Here is a 21,639-nt window from a genome sequence, read left to right on the forward strand (position 1 = left end):
GGTCAAGTTCATGTTTTAAAGTACATTTTAAATACTATAAAAGAGGTTGCTCCCCATAGCCTAAGAGTCTGGTAGATTTGAAATGGCACTTGTTTTCCTTCATAAAAGAATAGTTGGCTATTTCCAAGTGTATAACAGAACTGAAGATTTTTCTTTCAAAAAGCATTCATTAGTCTATTTCATAAATAGATATTTAATATGCTCTCTTAGAAACTTAATATTATAATTATTAAACTTAAAAATCTAATACTAATTCAATAAACATTACCTGGAAGGGCCCACTAGAGAAACTGTTGCGTAAGGGTCACAGCTTTGTCCATTTATGAGAGGCAACCCATGGCACGCCTTGACACTAAGGAAGAATAAGAGAAAATTAACATTATTATACTCAAGTTAAATAACATAAAACATTATCTTTAAATACAAGTTATAAACTCAAAGGGTTAAAACTGATTTTCACATGTCTATAGTTGTATGCCTATATACCACTTATCCCAAACATACGCATGCATGCACTTGTTTTTTTTGGATTTTTTTGAATAGTATAATTGCTTTACAATGTTGTGTTAGTTTCTGCTGTACAACATGAATCGGCTATACATATACATATATTCCCTCCCCCGTGAACCTACCACCCCTCCAACCCCCACTCCTCTAGGCCATCACAAAGCACTGAGCTGAGCTCCCGGAACTCATTTACTTATGCTATACTTCCAAAAGAGGACTAGACCACCACAATTAGTACTGAGACTACCAAGTAATATTTAGCACACAAAGCATATCCAACAAGGTACATGCTGTGGTTTGCTAATACATTAAACTGACTGTGGCTTCTAAAAAGGAAAAGAAAAGGGTGTGAACCTTAAAGGAGAAACTACAAACCAAGTCAAATCTGTAGCATCATATCCTCTGCTGAAGCATGAATGAGAAACAAGGAAACAACTGTGGTTTCCACTTAAAATCTGATTCATAAATAAAGAGCAAGCCACATACAGTCCTGCAGCCTTTTATTCTGACTCTCAATAACAGCTCCTGCATCATTCTGTAGAAAATGATTTAGGCCATAAAAACCAAGATCATCTCATCTACTCCATGGATAATAGTTACTGGTATTTACAAAGAACACTGAATCTGACTTAATGACCTGCTCCTCAAATTTTCTCTTTACTGAGGTTCACAAATTCAGTTGACCATCTAAGGGTGTACATTTCCCAGTGCCTACAATAAACTCATGAGTGTTGGTGAAAAGCATTCTTGGCTGAAAGATGTGAGCTACCGAACGACATTCTAATTTCTCTCTACAACCCACAGATCATATATGTGGGTGAAGTGCAAATGGTATGCTGCCAAGTAAAGAAAGAAATGATAATATGACTCATTTCTATTAAATTCGGTATCAAAAATCAAATTAAAAAACTTTCTGAAACTAACTGATGAAAAGTACAGGTCAAGACAACAATTCTGGTTATTAATGTCAGGCTTGGGTATAGTCATATTTTCCCACTGTACATACTGTTTGAAATGTATACTTCTTAGGCTAAGTCTCAAAATGATACCTGATTTTTACATAGTATTTGCAGTTTACTATTTATTTGCACAGAATGCACCTAATTCTCACAACTGTCTTTGAGAAAGGTATAATCATGTCATTTTAAAGAAGAAAGTAAGGCTAAAAAATTTATGTGAGAAAATAACAAAATAATGCTAAAGAGGTAATACAACTTGTAAGAAGTAGGCTGAGACTCAACTTCTACTTTCTTAACTCCATTTCTAAAGTTCAAAGTCCTCCTACATTCCCACTGTGCCGGAATAAACTGTATTTGCTTGGCCACAAAGTTTGTTTGGGTTTTTCCGTAACATAATATGGAAAAACCCAAGCAAACTTTGGGGCAACCCATACTTTCTTCATAATACCAAACTTATCTGATGTAAACACTAATTATGAGAAATCTTAATTATAAAAACTCACTATAATTTTATGAAGTATGAAAACAATGAGAAAAATGCTTTTCAGTATACAAAGACTTCGACAAGAATATTCACAAACCAAAAAAACACCCGTAACCCAAAAATATGAGTCTATAAAAATCTTCAGAAGTACTCTTAAATAATTTTAAAATAGAAGTATAAAAATTAGGTTTTCTGACAAACAAGTAGTAGTATTAAATACAGATTATTTTACTTGCTACATATATTATGAAATATTTTCCTAATTACGCTTCTAATTGGTAAATCAAACAACTTCACATCATAAACCATGAGTTAAAATTAATGTTAAAATAACCTTACTACACCAAATTATCTTGTATTTTATTTACATATGACATACAAAGCATTAGATAATGACACATTTTCTAGAAATTACAAAGGAAAATAAATTTAGTCCAAACTTCTTTATAGTACAGAATGATTTGATTCTTTGCCTAGGATTTTTTTTTTAACTAAAAGACAAATATTAACTTCTACATATATTAAGAAGAGGTGGCAAGAATACACATAAGAACTATACAAAAAAGATCTTCACAACCCAGATAATCATGATGGTGTGATCACCAACCTAGAGCCAGACATTCTGGAATGCAAAGTCAAGTCAATGGGCGTTAGGAAGCATGACTACAAACAAAGCTAGTGCAGGTGATGGAATTCCAGTTGAGCTATTTCAGATCCTAAAAGATGATGCTGTGAAAGTGCTGCACTCAATATGCCAGCAAATTTGGAAAACTCAGCAGTGGCCACAGGACTGCAAAATGTCAGTTTTCATTCCAATGCCAAAGAAAGGCAATGCCAGAGAATATTCAAACTGCCACACAATTGCACCTATCTCACACGCTAGTAAAGTAATGCTCAAAATTCAAGCCATGCTTCAACAGTATGTGAACCATGAACTTCCAGATGTTCAAGCTGGATTTAGAAAAGGCAGAGGAACTAGAGATCAAATTGCCAACATGCTTTGGATCATCAAAAAAGCAAGAGAGTTTCAGAAAAACATCAACTTCTGCTCTGCTTTATTGACTATGCCAAAGCCTTTGACTGTGTGGACCACAACAAACTCTTTGGGAATATAAGACCACCTGAACTGCCTCCTGGAAAATCTGTACACAGGTCAAGAAGCAACAGTTAGAACTGGACATGGAACAACAGACTGGTTCCAAATAGGGAAAGGAGTATGTCAAGGCTGTATACTGTCACTCTGCTTATTTAACTTATATGCAGAGTACCTCATGTGAACTGATGGGCTGGATGAAGTACAAGCTGGAATCAAGATTTCCAGGAGAAATCTCAATAACCTCAGATATGCAGATGACACCACTCTTATGGCAGAAAGCAAAGAACTAAAGAGCCTCTTAATGAAAGTGAAAGAAGAAAGTAAAAAAGCTGGCTTAAAACTCAACATTCGGAAAACTAAGATGATGGCACTCAGTCTCATCACTTCATGGCAAATAGATGGGGAAACAATGGAAACAGTAAGAGACTTTATTTTTGGGAGGCTCCAAAATCACTGCAGATGATGACTACAGCCATGAAATTAAAATACACTTGCTCTTTGGAAGAAAAGCTATGACCAACTTAGACAGCATATTAAAAAGCAGAGACATTCCTTTGCCAACAAAGGTCTGTCTAGTCAAAGGTATGGTTTTTCTAGTAGTCATTTATGAATGTGAGAGCTGGACTATAAAGAAAGCTTAGCACCAAAGATTTGATGCTTTTGAACTGTGGTGTTGGAGAAGACTCTTGAGAGTCACTTGGACTGCAAGGAGATTCAACCAGTCCATCCTAAAGGAAATCAGTCCTTAATATTCATTGGACGGACTGATGCTAAAGATGAACTCCAATACCCTGGCCACCTGATGCAAAGAACTGACTCACTGGAAAAGACCCTAATGCTGGGAAAGATTGAAGGCAGGAAGAGAAGGGGATGACAGAGGATGAGACGGTGGATGGCATCATGGACTCAAAGGGTATGAGTTTGAGTAGGCTCCGGAAGTTGGTGATGGACAGGGAGGCCTGGCGTGCTGCAGTCCATGCCGTCGCAGAGTCAGACACGACTGAGTGACTGAACTGACATACAAGAGTATGCAGTAGTACAGGGAGTTAACAGGGAACACATTTATCCTCCCACTTCAATAGCTTTAAAAAAAAAGCATAATTACCAGAAGTTCAGGACAGTAATCTCGAGGGGATAATAAACAAGGTGAGCCCTCTAACTGTCCTGGGCTACTGCTAGACGGTCTCCTCGAGAAGAAAGAGAGGGGCTGTCAGTTGGGGAAGGCCAAGGTGACTAGAGTTCCCAGGACAGGGTGCTGGAGGAAACAGAACTGCACAGAGTGAAAGAAATCACCAGAGAGCTAGAAAAGTACCCACACCACCTGCCCATCCCCAGTCTTCAGCTGAGTGCTGATAAGCACATACCTGTGAGGAAACTGTATGTGCTGATAAGCATATACATGTGAGGCAGAGGTGGGGGGGAGGGGTAGTTAGAAAAGAATAGAGGGGACAATTCCTGAAGCCTACAAATGACTATCAAGAGATCCCATGGGCATGGTAAAAAGCTGGTAATTTATGGGTGCTGGCATCAGTAGTGGGAAAATACTAGCCACAGGCTAAACGGCCATTCTGGTTCCAGCTAACAAAGCTTAAATGCAAACCATAAATGAATCACACTGTTTCCAAATAATTTAAGTCTTCAACTATATTCGTAAGAATACAAAAGTATCCAGCAACTCCACAATGTCTAGCATCCAACAGAAAATAACTAGAAACATAAAAAAGTCAAGAAAATATAACCCAGGATGGAAAAAAGCCAAATCAATAGTAACAGATCCAGAAATAACACAGATGACAGAGTCAGTAGATGAGGACATGGAAAAAGTTATGACTACATTTCATATGTTCGGTAGAAACACAGAAGACATTAAAATCTGAACGTCTACAAGTTCTGATATGAAAAATACTGAGTGGGATTAATAGAAGGTTAGAAATGGCAGAAGAAAAGATTATTAAACATGAAGGTAGAGTAACAGACACATTATACAGATATGTAAATGGTCTAAACATGTCAACTAAAAAGCAAAAATTTTCAGATGGGGCAAAAAAAATTATACTCTGTCTTTAAGAAATTCTTTTAAATATAAGATAAAAATAAAAGTAAAAAACAGAAAAAATATATACCATGCTAATACTAACTAAAGGAAAGCTGAATCAATGAGTAATGACAATCCAAATATCCATTAGCAAGGGTCTAGCTGAATAAATTATGGTAAATCCATACAATGGAATTCTACATAGTTGTCAAAAGAATGGAGTAAATATCTATTCTCTAATTACACTGATTATGGAGAGATCTTCAGTATATATTCTTAAGTGAAGAAAGAAGTTACATTCTATATATAGGTCTTTAGTTTCTTTAGGTGGATATATTCCTAAGTATTTAATTCTTTTCGTTGCAATGGTGAATGGAATTGTTTCCTTAATTTCTCTATTTTCTCATTATTAGTATATAGGAATGCAAGGGACTTCTGTGTGTTGATTTTATATCTTGCAACTTTACTATATTCATTGATTAGCTCTAGTAATTTTCACACTGAAACATGTATAATATCATATAAGAAATGAATCGCCAGTCCAGGTTCGATACAGGATGCTTGGGGCTGGAGCCCTGGGAAGACTCGGAGGGATGGTACGGGGAGGGAAGTGGGAAGGGGGTTCAGGATGGGGAACACGCGTATGCCTGTGGCGGATTCATGTTGATGTGTGGCAGAACCAATACCATGTTGTAAAGTAAAAAATAAAAAAAAGCAGTGAAGTGATTAAAAAAAAAAGGAAAGAAGTTACAGAACTCTATACTTTGTATAAGAATGGAATGGGAAACATTAATATATTTTTATTTATAACAGTATATGTGCATAAATTTATTTGCTTGTATTTGTAAAAATACTGACAAGACTAAAATTTGGGAATGGGGACTTATTCAGATATATCTGACACAGTTTTGAATCTGCAAACATAGAAAACTTTTATATTTCCAAAGTGAAAATAAACTTAAAGAGAGAACTAGAATTAGTTCAAAAGACTGCTGCTGCTGCTGCTGCTGCTAAGTCGCTTCAGTTGTGTCTGACTCTGTGCGACCCCATAGATGGCAGCCCACCAGGCTCCCCCATCCCTGGGTTCTCCAGGCAAGGACAGTGGAGTAGGTTGCCATTTCCTTCTCCAATGCATGAAAGTGAAAAGTGAAAGTGAAGTCGCTCAGTCGTGTCCGACTCTTCACGACCCCATGGACTGCAGCCTACCAGGCTCCTCCATCCACGGGATTTTCCAGGCAAGAGTACTGGAGTGGGGTGCCATCGCCTTCTCTGTCAAAAGACTAGAGCACAGTATTTGATTCTAATCCTTAGTGATATATAGTCTTAGAACAAATAGAACAGTTAAAACTTCTAAAACTTCATTCAATAACCTAATCATCAGTGGTAATACTGGTATTATTATTTTGAATCTACTGTATCTATTTTATAAGATAATGTAAATAATCATTGTTAAGTATATAATGTTATGGATTAAGATTTTCAATGTAAGAGGAAAGAAATATAAGTATAAAATCGAAGTTGGACTAAAAATCTTCTAGTATTAAATTTAAATTACAAACATGAAAAAAGGAAGAAAGCAAGTGAACCAACCAGCCAGGGAGCCAGAGTGGGTGTATTAATATCAAACTAGATTTTATAATGAAGAATATTACCAATATTAGAATAAAGAGGGATATTCTATAATAACAAGTTCAATTTATCAAGCAGACATAAAAATACAGTATAAAACAAAACAAACACACTCCAGGCCCAGACAGCTTCATTGGTGAATTTTTACACTAATCATGTAAAAAATAAATTACATGAGTTCTATAAAAACTTGGAAAACTGAAGAGGAGAGACTATTTCCCAGTTCATCCAAAGCGACTGTTAATATCCTGATTACAAAACCAAAGACATTATAAGAAAACTACAGACTAATATCTTTCATGAATAGAGACACAAAAATCCTTAACAAAAGTTCAGCAAATCAAAGCCAGCAATAGGTAACAATACTAACACAACATTGACCAAGTGGATGTGGTTTAAACATTCCATCAGTCAACAAAATTCACCATTTTAACAGATAAAAACAAAAAATAAGTGTTAAGATCACCTGAATATCCATCTCTGGTAAAAATTCTCAGCAAACTAGGAACAAAGGGGGAATTTTCTCAACCTGATGATGGATACCTAACACTGTACTTGGTGGTAAAAAACTGAAAAATTACCCCCTAAGATAAGTAATAAGACAAGAATGTTTGTTCTCACTTCTATTCAACATTGTACTGGAGTTTCTGGCCAGTACCATGAAGGAAGAAACAGACTGAAAAGGAAGAAGTAAAGCCATCTATTCACAGATGACATAACTGACTGTGTACAACACTGAATAGAACCTATTTTTAAAAAGCTAGTAGAATTAATAAGTGAATGTAAAAAGGTTGCAGGATATAAAACAACTTCCATATACTAGCAACAACCATATATTCACTTTGTCTCAATTTTCTCTCCTGAGGTTCTTTACCTCAGTCCGTTTCTCTAAAATAAAAATTACTGCCTGGACTTCAAGTCACTTTGCACCTATCTAATTTTTCTATTTTCTCTCCTAATTTCTTGACCTCCTATTCACTCCTCCCTTTACTGAAATCCAGTTTTTTCTGTTTTTCATTCCATGGAAACTCTCCTCATTAAGGTCCCCTGAGTGTCAAATGCTATCCATATTTTTCAGGGGTATTCTCACTGGATTTCTTGGCGGCATGCAATATTTCTGATCACTCTCTCTTTGAAACTCTCTTCTCTCTTGGTTTCCTTGACCCTAACTTCCTTTGTAACACCTATCTGTATGCTTCAGGTTTTTCTAATTCTAACTGCTGGAAAAAAACTGAAAGTGTTAGCTGCTCAGTCGTGTCTGACTCTTTGTGACCCCATGAACTGCAGCCTGCCATGCTCCTCTGTCTATGAGATTTCCCAGGCAAGAATACTGCAGTGAGTTGCCATTCCTTTCTCGAGACGATGGAGATCATCTCGACCCAGGGACTGAACCCAGGTCTCCTGCACTGGCATTGGCAAGTGGATTCTTTACCATCTGAACCACCAGGGAAGCCCTCTACTACTGGATTTGCTAGCAACTGCTCTCTTTATGCTACATAACCTCCCTTAACCCTACTACAATCTATCACATCTATTCTTATGGCCACAACTACTATCAACAATACACTTGTATATGAGATCTCACCACAGAGTTAAAGATTTCTGTATCTGAATGTCTGATGGAAATCCCTACATAGATGTTCAAGAGCAGCTAAAACTCAACTCACTACCATCTATTAAAGCAGCTCCTTCTCCAGTATTTTCTCTTTGTTGTATATACCATCACCACCCCTGTATAACACAGCTAGAAATCTAGGAGCCATACTGGAATAATTCCTCCTTCTTCCTCACTTTCTATTATCTAATCAATCAATATGTTTCAGTGATTCCACTCTCTAAATATTACTTCATCTGGCCTCTTTTCTCATATCTGCAACTATTGCTCTGGCACAGAATCCACTCTCACTTGGATCTCATAAAGTAAATCCAATGACCCTTCATTGTTATCATTCAGTCGCTAAGTTATGCTCAACTCTTTGCGACTCCATGGACTACAGCACGCCAGGCTCCTCTGTCCTCCACTATCTCCTGGAGTTTGCTCAAATTCATATCCTCTGAGTTGGTGATACTATCTAACCATCTTCTACTGCTCCCTTCTTTTGCCTTCAATCTTTCCTAGCATCAGGGTCTTTGCCAATGAGTAAGCTCTTCGCATCAGGTGGCCAAATTATTGGAGCATCAGCTTCAGCAACAGTCCTTCCAGCAAGTATTAAGGATTGATTTCCCTTAGGATTGACTGGTTGGTTTGATCTCTTTGCAGTCAAACGGATTCTCAAGAGTCTTCTCCAGCATCAGCGTAATATCCTTCAAGTTCACCCCCTAGTTTCTGTACTTACTGCTGTCACAAATCTGATCTTTCTAAAATGCAAATCAGGTGCTCGCTTTGGCAGTACCAGATACAAATCTGTTCACTCTCTACTGTCTAAAACGTTCCAATAGTTCCATAAGCTCCTAAGTTTTATAAGTTCATATGGTACATAAGAGCCTCTAAGAACTAGCTCCAGACTATTTCATCAATTTCTGATCAATCTCTGACTCAATGTTCATATATCAGGCAACATCAAGCTGCTTTTAATTATACACACACACAAAATACCACGCTGTTTCTTGACTTCATATTTTTGTTTGTATTATTCTTTTCCTTTTGGAAAAAAACACTTTTTCTAGACAAGCTATTTTCTATTCATCCATTAAGAAGTCAAATGTTAACCTTTCTTCATTTATCTGTTTTAAAATTTATTTAGTGCCTAGTTAAGTGCCAGATGCTGGGGCCATGTTTTAAAATTTATTTAGTGCCTAGTTAAGTGCCAGATGCTGGGGCCATGAAGTGAGTAAGACAAACACTGCCCCTGCCCTCATGGAGCTTAGAGTCTACCTGAAGATGACAAGCAATTACTAAAAAATAATAACTACAAACAGTGGCAAGTGCTATGGAAGACAAAGAATAGGGTACCCTACTTTAGGATGAGTGACATTAAGTTGAAACTTAAAAAAGACAAGAATGAACCAACTAGAAGAAGAATGGGCATAAGGACATTTCCAGCAAAAGGAAAGGCAGATGCAGATCTCTGAGCCAGAAGAGTAATGTCACACTCAAGGAACTGGGAGAACAAGCATGTTCATAGGAAGTATGCAACAAAACAAGATCAAAAGGCAGGGGAGGTCGCTGGATCTATGGGCCATGGTAAGGAGCCTGAATTTTATTCTAAATAAATGCACTGCAAACTCAAGGGTCTGAACAGGGGACTGCCATGATCTAGTTTATGTTCCAAAAGACTGCTCTGGGCTGCTTACAAACAAAATGGACTGCTGACTGGAAGAAGAGTTAAAAGATTATTGAAATAGTCAAGGTAAGAAATGATTCATGGTTTGAAATAAGGAAATGTCAGTAGATGTTTATTAAAAATTAGAAAATTCAAGAAAAACTTTTATAGAACCAATAAAAACAATCCTATCTGTGGTGGGGTAGAGGAGAAAAATTTTAAGTGACTCCAGATTTCTGGCTTGATCAATCGGGTGGACGGTGGTACTATCTGCTAATGCTGTGGGGAAGAGTTAGATATTAACAGATATAAAAGTCAATATTGCAGCTTTAAATGTGTTAAATTTGTGTGCTGTGAGACATCAGAGTGGAAGGCAAAAAAGGTAGGTGGACAATGAGTCTGGAGCTAGAAAAAAAGATCTGGGTTGGATGCACAAGCTGTAGACAATTTTTCAAACTTTTTATTTTGAATTAATTTTTGACTTTCAAAAAGCTGTTAAATATTTGGAGTTCCTGTATACCCATCACCCAATGTTAACATTTTGTGTAATCAGAGTAGAATTATAGAAACAGAAAAGTCATTGATACGATGTTAGTTAATAATAAAGTTAACTAGTCTACAGACCTCACTTAAATGTCACCAATGTCCTCTTCCTGGCACATGATGCAACACAGGATCTCAAACTGCATTTAGCTTGTCATGTCCACTTAGTCTCCTCTATCCAAAATGGTTCTCTGCTCCATGATCTTGACAGTACTGGCCAGTTATTTTATAAAATATTCCTTAAATTGAATTTGTCTGATGTTTGCTTATGATTCGACTAAGGTTATGCATCTTGGTATCCTTCTTAATGCAACTTCCAGGAGGTATTGAATGTCTCATTATTGGTGACATTAGTTTTGAGCACTCAGTTAAGATGGGGATTCCCAGGTGATACATAGGAAAGAACCTGTCTGCCAAGCAGGAGACCTGAGAGCCAGGTTTGATCCCTGGGATGGGAAGATACCCTGGAGGAGGAAACGGCAACCAGCTCCAATATTCTTGCCTGGACAGTTCCATGGACAGAGGAGCCTGGGGTTGCAAAGTGTCAGAGACAAGTGAGTACCACCACGGGCTAAGATGGTACGTACCTATCAGACATCTTACAGTGTTATTCTTTGAGACTATGCATATATGCTGTCTGTCATTACACTTATGCCCATATTGTAGTACTTGCTAACAGTGATTTATTTCTATCATTTATCCTATATTCACAAATAAGGAAAAGCAGTCCTTTCTCTACCATGTACTTAATTGTTACATCAGCACTAGCTCACTGACATTTAGTTTACAGACTTTAATCTATTATTATCATTATTCACTTTGATGCTCAAATTGTCCCAGACTTGGTTATTTGGAGCTCTTTCTAATTGACTTCAACATCCTTTCTACATGGCCTCATTATTTTTTGAGCAATTCCTTACTTTCTGACTCCACAGAAGCTCTAGGCTCATCTTTTATATTTTTCTCTGTTTCAGTGACTCTCAAACAAGTCACTACTTTAAAAAAAAATTCACCTTCTTTTTACTGGAGCATGTCTAATAGGCAGCCAGTAGCCACATGTGGCTATTTAAATTTTAATTAATTAAAATTAGACAAAACTTAAAATTTAGTTCTTCAGCTGCACTAGTCGTATTTCAAGTTTTCAATTAGCCACACAGTTACTGGCCACCAAAATGAACAATTAAGACAAAAGACATTTTCATAATTACAGAAAAATCTAGTGTACAATCCTGACTGGAGAATGTTATTTAGAATCAAGTATATAGGAAGTGAGCATATTCATTGCTCCTGGGATGACACTGCCTACAGTGAACAGAGCTAGCATGCATACACGCATGCACACGCACGCACGCACACATACACCCCCCTCATAGCTATTACACAGTCTTACTTTGAGAACTCTGCCTTCAAAGGAGAGCAGATAAACAGGGATGGTAGTGGGAACGGGGAGTGGAGATGAGGCCTGGGAACACGTCTTTTAGAATGCAAGATCCTAGAACATGTTTATACGCTACTGAGAATAACCTAAAAGAGCAGATAACACTGATGAAACAGAAGAAGGGATAAATGAAGGAGCAAAGTCCTTTAGTAGGATAACAACAGAGAACCCAGAGCTCAAATGGAAGAACTCACTCACAACAAGAGAAGGGGCACCGCATCTACTAAGCGTTACGGATAATGAGATGGAGGCCAATCCGGGTTTGCAGATTTGGATTCAGGAAGCTGTGACCAATTTACAGTTTGCAGAGATGGAGAATCTCACAGGTATAATGAGAAGCATAGTAAAACTCCACATTAATTGTCAAGTACCCATGTGAGGTTTGTGACCATGAATTTAATTAGTCTTTCTGTGTGATTTTTCTCTAGCAATATTCAGGTGCACACTGAACACAAAGGAAGAGGTTGAGTTCATTCATATTAAAGGGATGAAGAGAAGGGCAGGGGAGTTTAGGGAACCTGTAAGAAAGTAACTACAGTGCCAGATCATGGAAAAAGGCCTAGAAGAAAGTAAAATAGGAGAAGGAAAGAATGTGGTAAAGATCAGTGGATGGAAGTCTTATTGAAGTTCAAGAAATGCTACAATGGGGAGCTTTCTAGGCCTAGAGAGTAATGGCAACTACTGGGATATGAAACTTTCCACAGACCTCTCCCCAGAACTGTTAAGTTCAGCAAGGAGCGCAAAGAAAACAGCACAGAAAGCCGTGAACATCACTGAAAAAAAGAAAATACCACAAACTTCAAAATACCTCTAAAGCTGAGAAATCAACAATAAACCCCACAAAGCTACTACTGGAGTTCCATTGTTCTATGGACATTGAGTATGGACAGTGAAGGCTTAAGTGAAAAAGACAAGGAAGGAAAGAATGCAGATCAATATATGTCCACATACAGACCTGTTTGTGAATATTTATAGCAGTTTTCTTTATAACAGCCTCAAATAGGAAACAATTCAAATATCCATCAGCTGGTGAACGTGTAAACAAATTCCATACAAAGGAATATTATTCTTAAATAAAAAGAAATGAACTGGCTTCCAATTCTAGGACAAGATGGAGTAGATGCGTATCTCCCTCTTCTTCCCATCAAGCATGGCTAAAAGCCCGGGATGTTGAACAAACATAATAAAACTAAGCAGTGAAGAGAAGAAGGCAAGTCAATCAGAGATCTTGGAAACCAACAAAATTGGGACTCAGCAGTGAATTCCCTAGGTTTTCTTATTATCCCTTATATATCCCAGACTGAGTACCAGAGAAGCTACCAACCCAGAAGTACCAATGGGAAGAGACAAAAAGTGCCCAGAGAAAAGCCAGCTTTCTCTAGCCAGCTTAGCAAGATAGAAGCCATTTTTAGACAATAACCATCTATTCCAGTTAAACACCATGATAAACACTGGCTCTACCCTCACACCCCCATCAACAAAGGCCTAAAGTTGAGGTGAGAACCTAGACTTTGACCTCTGACAAGCTGTAATGAGCCCTTCTTCCTGTAGAGTCAGTAGAGACCACGTGAGGAATACGGATTTCCATCGCCACCAAGTCTAACCACTCCTCCCCCTCCAGGTCAGGGTGGCATCAGAGAAGGCTGAGAGGGAAAGTTAGACTTTCACCACTTTGTAGGTGTAACTGACTCCTCCCAACCAGGATATCACTGGAGGCCACAGGGAACAGTAATAAGGTACTCCTCCCTGTCCCAGTCAGAGTGGTAACAGGAAGAAGCAAAGGGGAGCCTGAACCAGCTCTCATTCAGCAGTTTCAAGGAACTCTTCTCCTTCCTCCAGGGGTATCAACAGCAGTTGACTCAGGAACCTGGGCTTCTATTTCTACATGATAATAATGAATAGGAACTCCTCTTCCCCCACCAGCAGAGAGTCAGAGTCTGGTTAGATTCAGAGTCTCATTACATAATTCCCAAAATGTACAGGATAGAACTGGAAACCATACAATCTCCAGCTTGAATGAGAAAAGACAATCAGGATGACAACACTGAGACAACATGGATGCTGAACTTATCTGATAGAAAATGTGAAAGCAGGCATCATAAAAATGACTCAATGAGCAATTATGAACACATTTGAAATAAATGAAAACATAGAAAGTTTCAGCAAAAAAAAAAAAAAAAAGTCTTACCAAAGAAATAAAGAAGAACCAAGTAGACATTTTAGGACTTAAAAATACCATAACCAAAATAAAAATAACTCCACAGATGAGTCCAAGAGTAGAACAGACAGAACAAAGAATCAGTGAGCTTAAAGAAATAACCTAATAGGAACAACAGAGGGAAAACAGATCAGAAAAAAAAAGAGAGGGGGTGGTGGGCAGAGCCTCAGGTATGTATGGGATAATAACAGATCTAACATTCAAGCCACTGGAGTCTCAAAAGGACAGGGGAGAAATCTAGCAGGGCTGATAAACGTAACAAGAAAAAATGGCTAAAAATTTCCTAATCTGGCAAAAGATATGAGCATGAAGGTTCAAGAAGCTGAGTAGGATAAACCCAAACAAATCTATAGTCAAACTATAACACTTAGACAATGAAAGACAAAGAAAAAAATCTTGGAAGTATCCAGAGAGAAACATAGGAAAATCTGTATAGGAAAAACCATTTGAATGATAGTGGATTTCTCATCAAAAATCATGGAGGCCAAAAGGAAATAGTACATTTTTCATGTGCTGAGGAAAAAAAGAACTATCAACCAAGAATTCTATGTTCAGTGAAATATCCTTTAGGAATGAAGAAAAAAAATCAAGACATTTTCACACAACGAAAAACTAAAAGGAAGTGTAACCAGTAGACCTATCCTAAAAATAATGGTAAGAGGAAATTCTCTAAACATAAAAGACAGTGATAAGGGATCCTGAAATGACAGGAAGGAAAAAATACGGAAAGAGCAAATATGTAACTAAATACAAGAGACTCAGAATTCTCTTCTTTTCTAAATTGTGTTAGATAGCTGAAAGACTAACACTGATGGAGGTTCTTACTGTTGTACAATAAATACTTCAGCACTAAAGAATTGATGCTTTTGAACTGTGGTGTTGGAGAAGACTCTTGAGAGTCCCTTGGACTGCAAGGAGATCCAACCAGTCCCTCCTAAAGGAAATCAGTCCTGAATATTCACTGGAAGGACTGATGTTAAAGCTGAAACTCCAATACTTTGGCCACCTGATGTGAAGAACTGACTCACTGGAAAAGACCCTGATGCTGGGAAAGACTGAAGGCAGGAGAAGTGGACAACAGAGGATGAGATGGTTGGATGGCATCAACAACTTGATGAACATGAGTTTGAGCAAGCTCTAGGAGTTGGTGACGGACAGGGGGGCCTGGTGTGCTGCAGTCCATGGCGTCACAAAGAGTCAGACACAACTGAGCGATTGAACTGAACAGAACTGAAGCCTAACATCAGTAATTATATTAAAAGTAAGTGGTATAAATTCACTAAATAAAAGACAGAAATTGGCCAAACAGATTTTAAAAACTGTGCACAAAAACTGGCTGGATGTGACTGGGGAAAAAGCCAACTTCAAAGGTTACATATTATAAGAGTCCATTTACATAACATTTTTGAAATGACAAAATTTTAGATATGGAGACAGATCAGATGTTGCAAGATTAGAGATGGTGGCAGGGGAAGTGTGGGTGTGACTTTAAAGGGCTAGCATAAGAGAGATATTTACAGTGATAGAATCATGTCGTATCTTGATTGTGGTGGTGGTTATACAAATCTACACATGATAAAATGATAAAATGTATACTCTGCAATGTTAATTTTCTGGTTTTTATATTGTATTTATAGTTATGTAAGATGTAACCACTGAGGGAAACTAAGTGAAGGGTACCAAGGACCTCTCTGTACTTTGTAATTTCCTGTAAATCTATGATTTATTTCAAAACTAAAAAAAAAAAAAATCAAACTGCCAGAGTTTAAAACCAGACTCCACTCTTTCTATATGAACTTGGACTTATTTAACCAATCTGTGCACTGTTTCATCACCTGTAAAACAAGGACAACAGTATCTACGAATAAGTTATGACACAAAATAAAAAATACCTAAAAAAAGGATGAAATACTGATATATAATATGGATATATCTTAAAAAGCAGTATATTAAGTAAAAGACACGAGATTATATATTATATAAATCTGTTCATAGAACATTCTGTAAAAGGCAAAAAATAAAGGGAGAGAAACCAGATCATAGATGCCTGAAAGTGAAAGTCACTCAGTCGTGTCTGACTCTTTCCAACCCCATGGACTATACAGTCCACGGAATTCTCCAGGCCAGAATACCCATTGGAGTGGACAGACTTTTCCTTCTCCAGGGGATCTTCCCAACCCAGGGATCGAACCCAAGTCTCCCTCATTGCAGGTGGATGCTATACCAACTGAGCTAACAGGGAAGCCCCTATGGTTGCCTAGAGTTGGATATAAGGAGATGGGAATTTAACACATCTCTGAGTAATGCCTTTTGGTATAGTTTTGACTTCTGAAGTCATCCAGATAGTCTACATATTCAAAAAATAAAAGTAAACCAACAAGGATGGGGGAAAACATTAAACTAAATACAAACAAACCAAATCAATCCACTTAACTGTATTTCACGTATACAACATAACCAAACTGAATAGAGTTGAGAATAGTGCAAGGCGGACTAATCCAAATATCTTCACTATATGCTCTCGGTCTAGAAGAAAAACTATACACAAATCTTAACTGTTTTCAGTAGGCAAATCCAAATTGAGGAATATCTGAAAAAAAATAACTGGCCTGTATCTTCAAAAATTTCAGTACCATGAAAGACAAAAAATGATAAAGACTACAGGTTAGGGAGATTAGAGACATTACAACTAAATTTAACACATGATCTTGGACCGTATACTTTTTTGGAGAGAAAAAGATGTCTAAAGGACATTATTGGAACAGTTGACAAAAGTAAAATGTAGTAACTGTAAAGTACTGAAATATAAAAGCTATAGATAATACTTTTATTGTAACAATGTTAAATTTCCTAAATTCAAAAACTGTAATAGAGTACATTTAAATATTATATTTATACTATTTATAATAGTGTCATTATTCTTAGAAAACACATACTGATATATTAAGGATTATGGTATGTGCAACCTTCTTTAAAAGAGTTCAGAAGAAATTAACTAAGTAATATATATAGTATTTTATGTGTGTGTAGACTCCAGTACTCTTGCCTGGAAAATCCCATGGATGGAGGAGCCTGGTGGGCTGCAGTCCATGGGGTCACTAAGAGTTGGACACGACTGAGTGACTTCACTTTCACTTTTCACTTTCATGCATTGGAGAAGGAAATGGCAACCCACTCCAGTGTTCTTGCCTGGAGAATCCCGGGGACGGGGGAGCCTGGTGGGCTACCGTCTATGGGGTCGCACAGAGTCGGACATGACTGAAGCGACTTAGCAGCAGCAGCAGCAGACATATATAAGTACATAATATAAATATATATTTACACAGAAAGAGCATACGTCAAAGGAGCTGGGTTTTTTTTTTTTTTAGGAGAATAGTCTGGAGCAGCAGTATAGTATATGTGTAGCTCAGTCATGTCTGACTTCGACTTCATGGACTGTAGCCCATCAGGCTCCTCTGTCCATGGGATTTTCCAGGCAAGAATACTGGAGTGAGTTGCCATTTCCTCCTCCAGGAGATCTTCCTGACCCAGGGATGGAACGCAAGTCTCTTGCATGTCCTGCATTGGCAGGTGGATTCTTTACCACTGCGCCACCTGGGAAGCCTGTTAGGAGCAGCAGTAGGAGAGTATTACTGACCCTGCTCCCTGGCCCGTAGAATACATAGCCTCAGACAGAGAAGGCAAGAGGAACCAGAGATCAAACTGCCAACATTTGCTGGATCATTGAAAAGGCAAGAGAGTTTCAGAAAAACATCCTCTTCTGCTTTACTGACTATGCCAAAGCCTTTGACTATATGGATCACAACAAACTGTGGAAAATTCTGAAAGAGATGGGAATACCAGATCACCTGAGCTGCCTCTTGAGAAACCTATATGCAGGTCAGGAAGCAACAGTTAGAACTGGACATGGAACAACAGACTGGTTCCAAATAGGAAAAGGAGTACATCAAGGCTGTATATTGTCACCCTGCTTATTTAACTTATATGCAGAGTACATCATGAGAAATGCTGGGCTGGATGAAGCACAAGCTGGAATCAAGATTGCCGGGAGAAATCTCAATAACCTCAGATATGCAGATGACACCACCCTTATGGCAGAAAGTGAAGAACTAAAGAGCCTCTTGATGAAAGTGAAAGAGGAGAGTGAAAAAGCTGGCTTAAAGCTCAACGTGCGGAAAACTAAGATCATGGCATCTGATCCCATCACTTCATGGCAAATAGATGGGGAAACAATGGAAACACTGACAAGCTTTATATTGTGGGGGTCCAAAATCACTGCAGATGGTGACTGCAGCCATGAAATTAAAAGACGCTTGCTCCTTGGAAGAAAAGCTATGACACATCTAGACTGCATATTAAAAAGCAGAGACATTACTTTGCCGACTAAGGTCCGTCTAGTCAAGGCTATGGTTTTTCCTGTGGTCATGTATGGATGTGAGAGTTGGACTGTAAAGAAAGCTGAGCGCCGAAGAACTGATGCTTTTGAACTGTGGTGTTGGAGAACTCGAGAGTTCCTTGGACTGCAAAGAGATCAAACCAGTCCATCCTAAAGGAAATCAGTCCTGAATATTCACTGGAAGGACTGATGTTGAAGCTGAAACTCCAACACTTTGGCCACCTGATGGAAAGAACTGATTCATTGGGTAAGACCCTGATGCTGGGAAAGATTGAAAGGTGAGAGGAGAAGGGGATCACAGAGGATGAGATGGTTGAATGGCATCACTAACTCAATGCACATGAGTTTGAGTAAGCTTGGGGAATTAGTGATAGACAGGGAAGCCTGGCATGCTGCAATCCATGGGGTCACAAAGAGTTAGGCACGACTGAGCAACTGAACTAAGAAGGCAGCAGAGGGAACAGTACTTCAGGGGATATTCACTACATATCAGTTAAGACATAGAGAAAACATTCAGAAGTCAGGGATATTCAGTTGTTTATTGACAGCCCAGAGGAAGGGTTTTGGACAGAGGGAAAAGGCTGGAACAGATTTACTAAACAGTTAGAAGATTAGAGTCTGGGTGATAAAAATGAGTTGAGAGCAAAAGTGTAAAAAAGGACTTCAAAGCAGGTAAGAATCAACACTGGTAATCTCAAGGTACACATTCAGTTTTAGCCCTAAGGGTCCGTAATGCCCTGCTGGGTTTTATCTATTGGAGTTTCTAGAGGCCATCTACTAGGAAGCTTTTCCAACTCCTTCCTGTTTGTTAGGCTATACACACATGTTTATCTGTGATCCTATGAAAACACCCTACATCTATCATTTAACACACATTAAATAAATAAATTATTAGTTGAATGAATTAATGACATATATAACCTGAGTAGACTAGATGTGAGAAAATAAACTAGAAAACAAATTAATAAAGGAATAACATAGCAGAGTTCATTTCTTAAAAAAAGATTTTGAAGTATTTAAAATAAGGAGTTGACTTAAGAGTCAAAGAATACAAAATGGAGAATTATTTCTAGTTGATTTTGGCAAAAGAAATATGCTTACTGTACAACAAGCTGCTGGCACACAGTTCCATTTTCTGTTATCAGTTCATTCAGTTTTAATTCAAGGTGAACTTTACCCTATAAAGACAAAAAAAAAAAATCACAAATTGAGAAATCTATTTTACTGACAAAATATTAAGTAAAGGTATATATATATTTTTAAACTTCTTATTTTGTATTGGGGTATAGCAGATAAACAATGCTGTGGTAGTTTCTGGTGAACAGCAAAGGGATTCAGCCATACATATACATGCATCCATTCTTCTCTCAGTTCCCCCCAGTCCAGGCTGGCACATAACACTGAACAGAGTTCCACGTGCTATAAAGGTATGTTCTTTTTCAAATGGCAGTCATAACATTTAGTTATCCACTAACTAAATTTTAGTGATCCTTAGCACATGGCTTTGTCTACATCAAGTACATGTTAAATGACTTATAACCAACAATGCATATCAAAATCTGAGAGATAAGCAGTCAAATGCTTATATTGAACATGATATTCAAATCTAAGAATTCTATTCCCTATTCAACAAATATTTATTTATCTCAATTATCATGCATTAGGAAGATAACACACATTTTAGGAAAATTTGAATTGAGCAAATTCAAGACACAGAATGTTTTGTCCAGAAAAGATAAGTATAAAGATAGTACCATACAAATTTAAACAATAAAAATAACTTAAAACTGGTAAGATTCAATTTGTCACACTTACTTTTCTCAAATAATTAAGATTTATGGAATATTTACTATATTTTAGGAGACACTGTAGGAGTAGGTAGGAATCTACATAAGTATAAAATAAAGTCATTGGGAATTCCCTGGTAGGCCAGTGGTTAAGATTCTATGCTGTCTCTGCTCAGGGCCCAGGTTCAATCCCTGGTCAGAGAACTAAGATCCCAAAGCCATGCGGTGAGGGGGAAAAAGAAAAAAGTAAAACAAAGTTACTACTTATAAGAACTTACAATCTAGTTGGATAGACAATAAACAGGTGAAGAACACTGATGAAAACATAGGATGCTAAGAATGAAAATAAGGGCTACTTTCTTAAAAAGCCATGAACAAATGGACTTTTAAAAAATTTAGCAGTGTAAGTTTAAAGCAAACTATCAACTTCTCAAGAAACAAAGGCTTAGGAACAATATAATCCAGGACTTGATTATTTCTACCCTGCCATCAGGGATGAGCAATTCTAAACTGGTAATGAGCAATTCAGAACTGGTTAAGAATTGGTGCTAGATTACCTCCACCCAACTGACATGACAAACTGTCACACTACCAAGTGAAGATTTCAAGGGTGTGATATCTAGAGACTAATGACGTAAGTAATTTCATCAGAGGATGAAAAGTTTATTATATAGTTACTATTCTTCTTTGAAACAAGCCTTTAGACATACGCAGAAATCTAACCTGAATCAGCCTATTTTTAATGGGCATATTTTATACAAGAGAGATTCTGAGGTTCACTGACTATAAAGCTCAAGGGATTGAGCGATAAGCATTGATGTATCTCAACATAAAAGTCTGCATAAGAAAGTTAAGCTCTAAAAAACAAAGGCATCAGTTGCCATAAAATTAGCAGTTAGGTGGAATTGGAACTAGATCTAGCAAACCTTCCACTAAAAACCTAGATATAAATTATTTATAAAATCATATGTGATTTATAAAACAGGTCTTTCATTCATCAGGCATTTAATATTCACGCCCCTACTATTCAAGAGTGATCTCGAGAAGGTCCATGATATGTAGTAATTTATGACTCAACGAAAATTCTGAATCCTAGTTTGCTGTCACACCAGCATCTGTGTCACTTGACTCATGAGTGAGCCTAGCCAACTGCATCAACATTTCCATCTCAAAGCAGTTGTACCATTTTAACATATATGTGTTTTATGGTAGAAACTGTATACTAACAGGGCACTCCCAAATGCTTCTCAGAAAACGTCTAGGATCTACTCTATTTTAAAAACA

The 21,639-nt window shown here is 37.5% G+C and overlaps 1 protein-coding gene across 5 annotated transcripts in view; it reads right to left on the reverse strand.

Moving 5' to 3' along the window:
- The window catches only part of RASA2 (RAS p21 protein activator 2), a 124,674-nt gene that overhangs the window by 53,355 nt on the left and 49,680 nt on the right, over window positions 1-21,639 (reverse strand). For all 5 annotated transcript variants that reach the window (XM_060395193.1, XM_060395179.1, XM_027959799.3 and 2 more), the window contains 2 exons: window positions 19,670-19,746; window positions 269-352 (listed from right to left, as the gene is read on the reverse strand). In XM_060395193.1, the coding sequence (XP_060251176.1) occupies window positions 269-352; window positions 19,670-19,746 (161 nt within the window). The remainder of the gene's footprint in view (window positions 1-268; window positions 353-19,669; window positions 19,747-21,639) is intronic.

This window comes from Ovis aries, chromosome 1 (genome assembly GCF_016772045.2).
Source record: "Ovis aries strain OAR_USU_Benz2616 breed Rambouillet chromosome 1, ARS-UI_Ramb_v3.0, whole genome shotgun sequence".
NCBI classification, from domain to species: domain Eukaryota; kingdom Metazoa; phylum Chordata; class Mammalia; order Artiodactyla; family Bovidae; genus Ovis; species Ovis aries.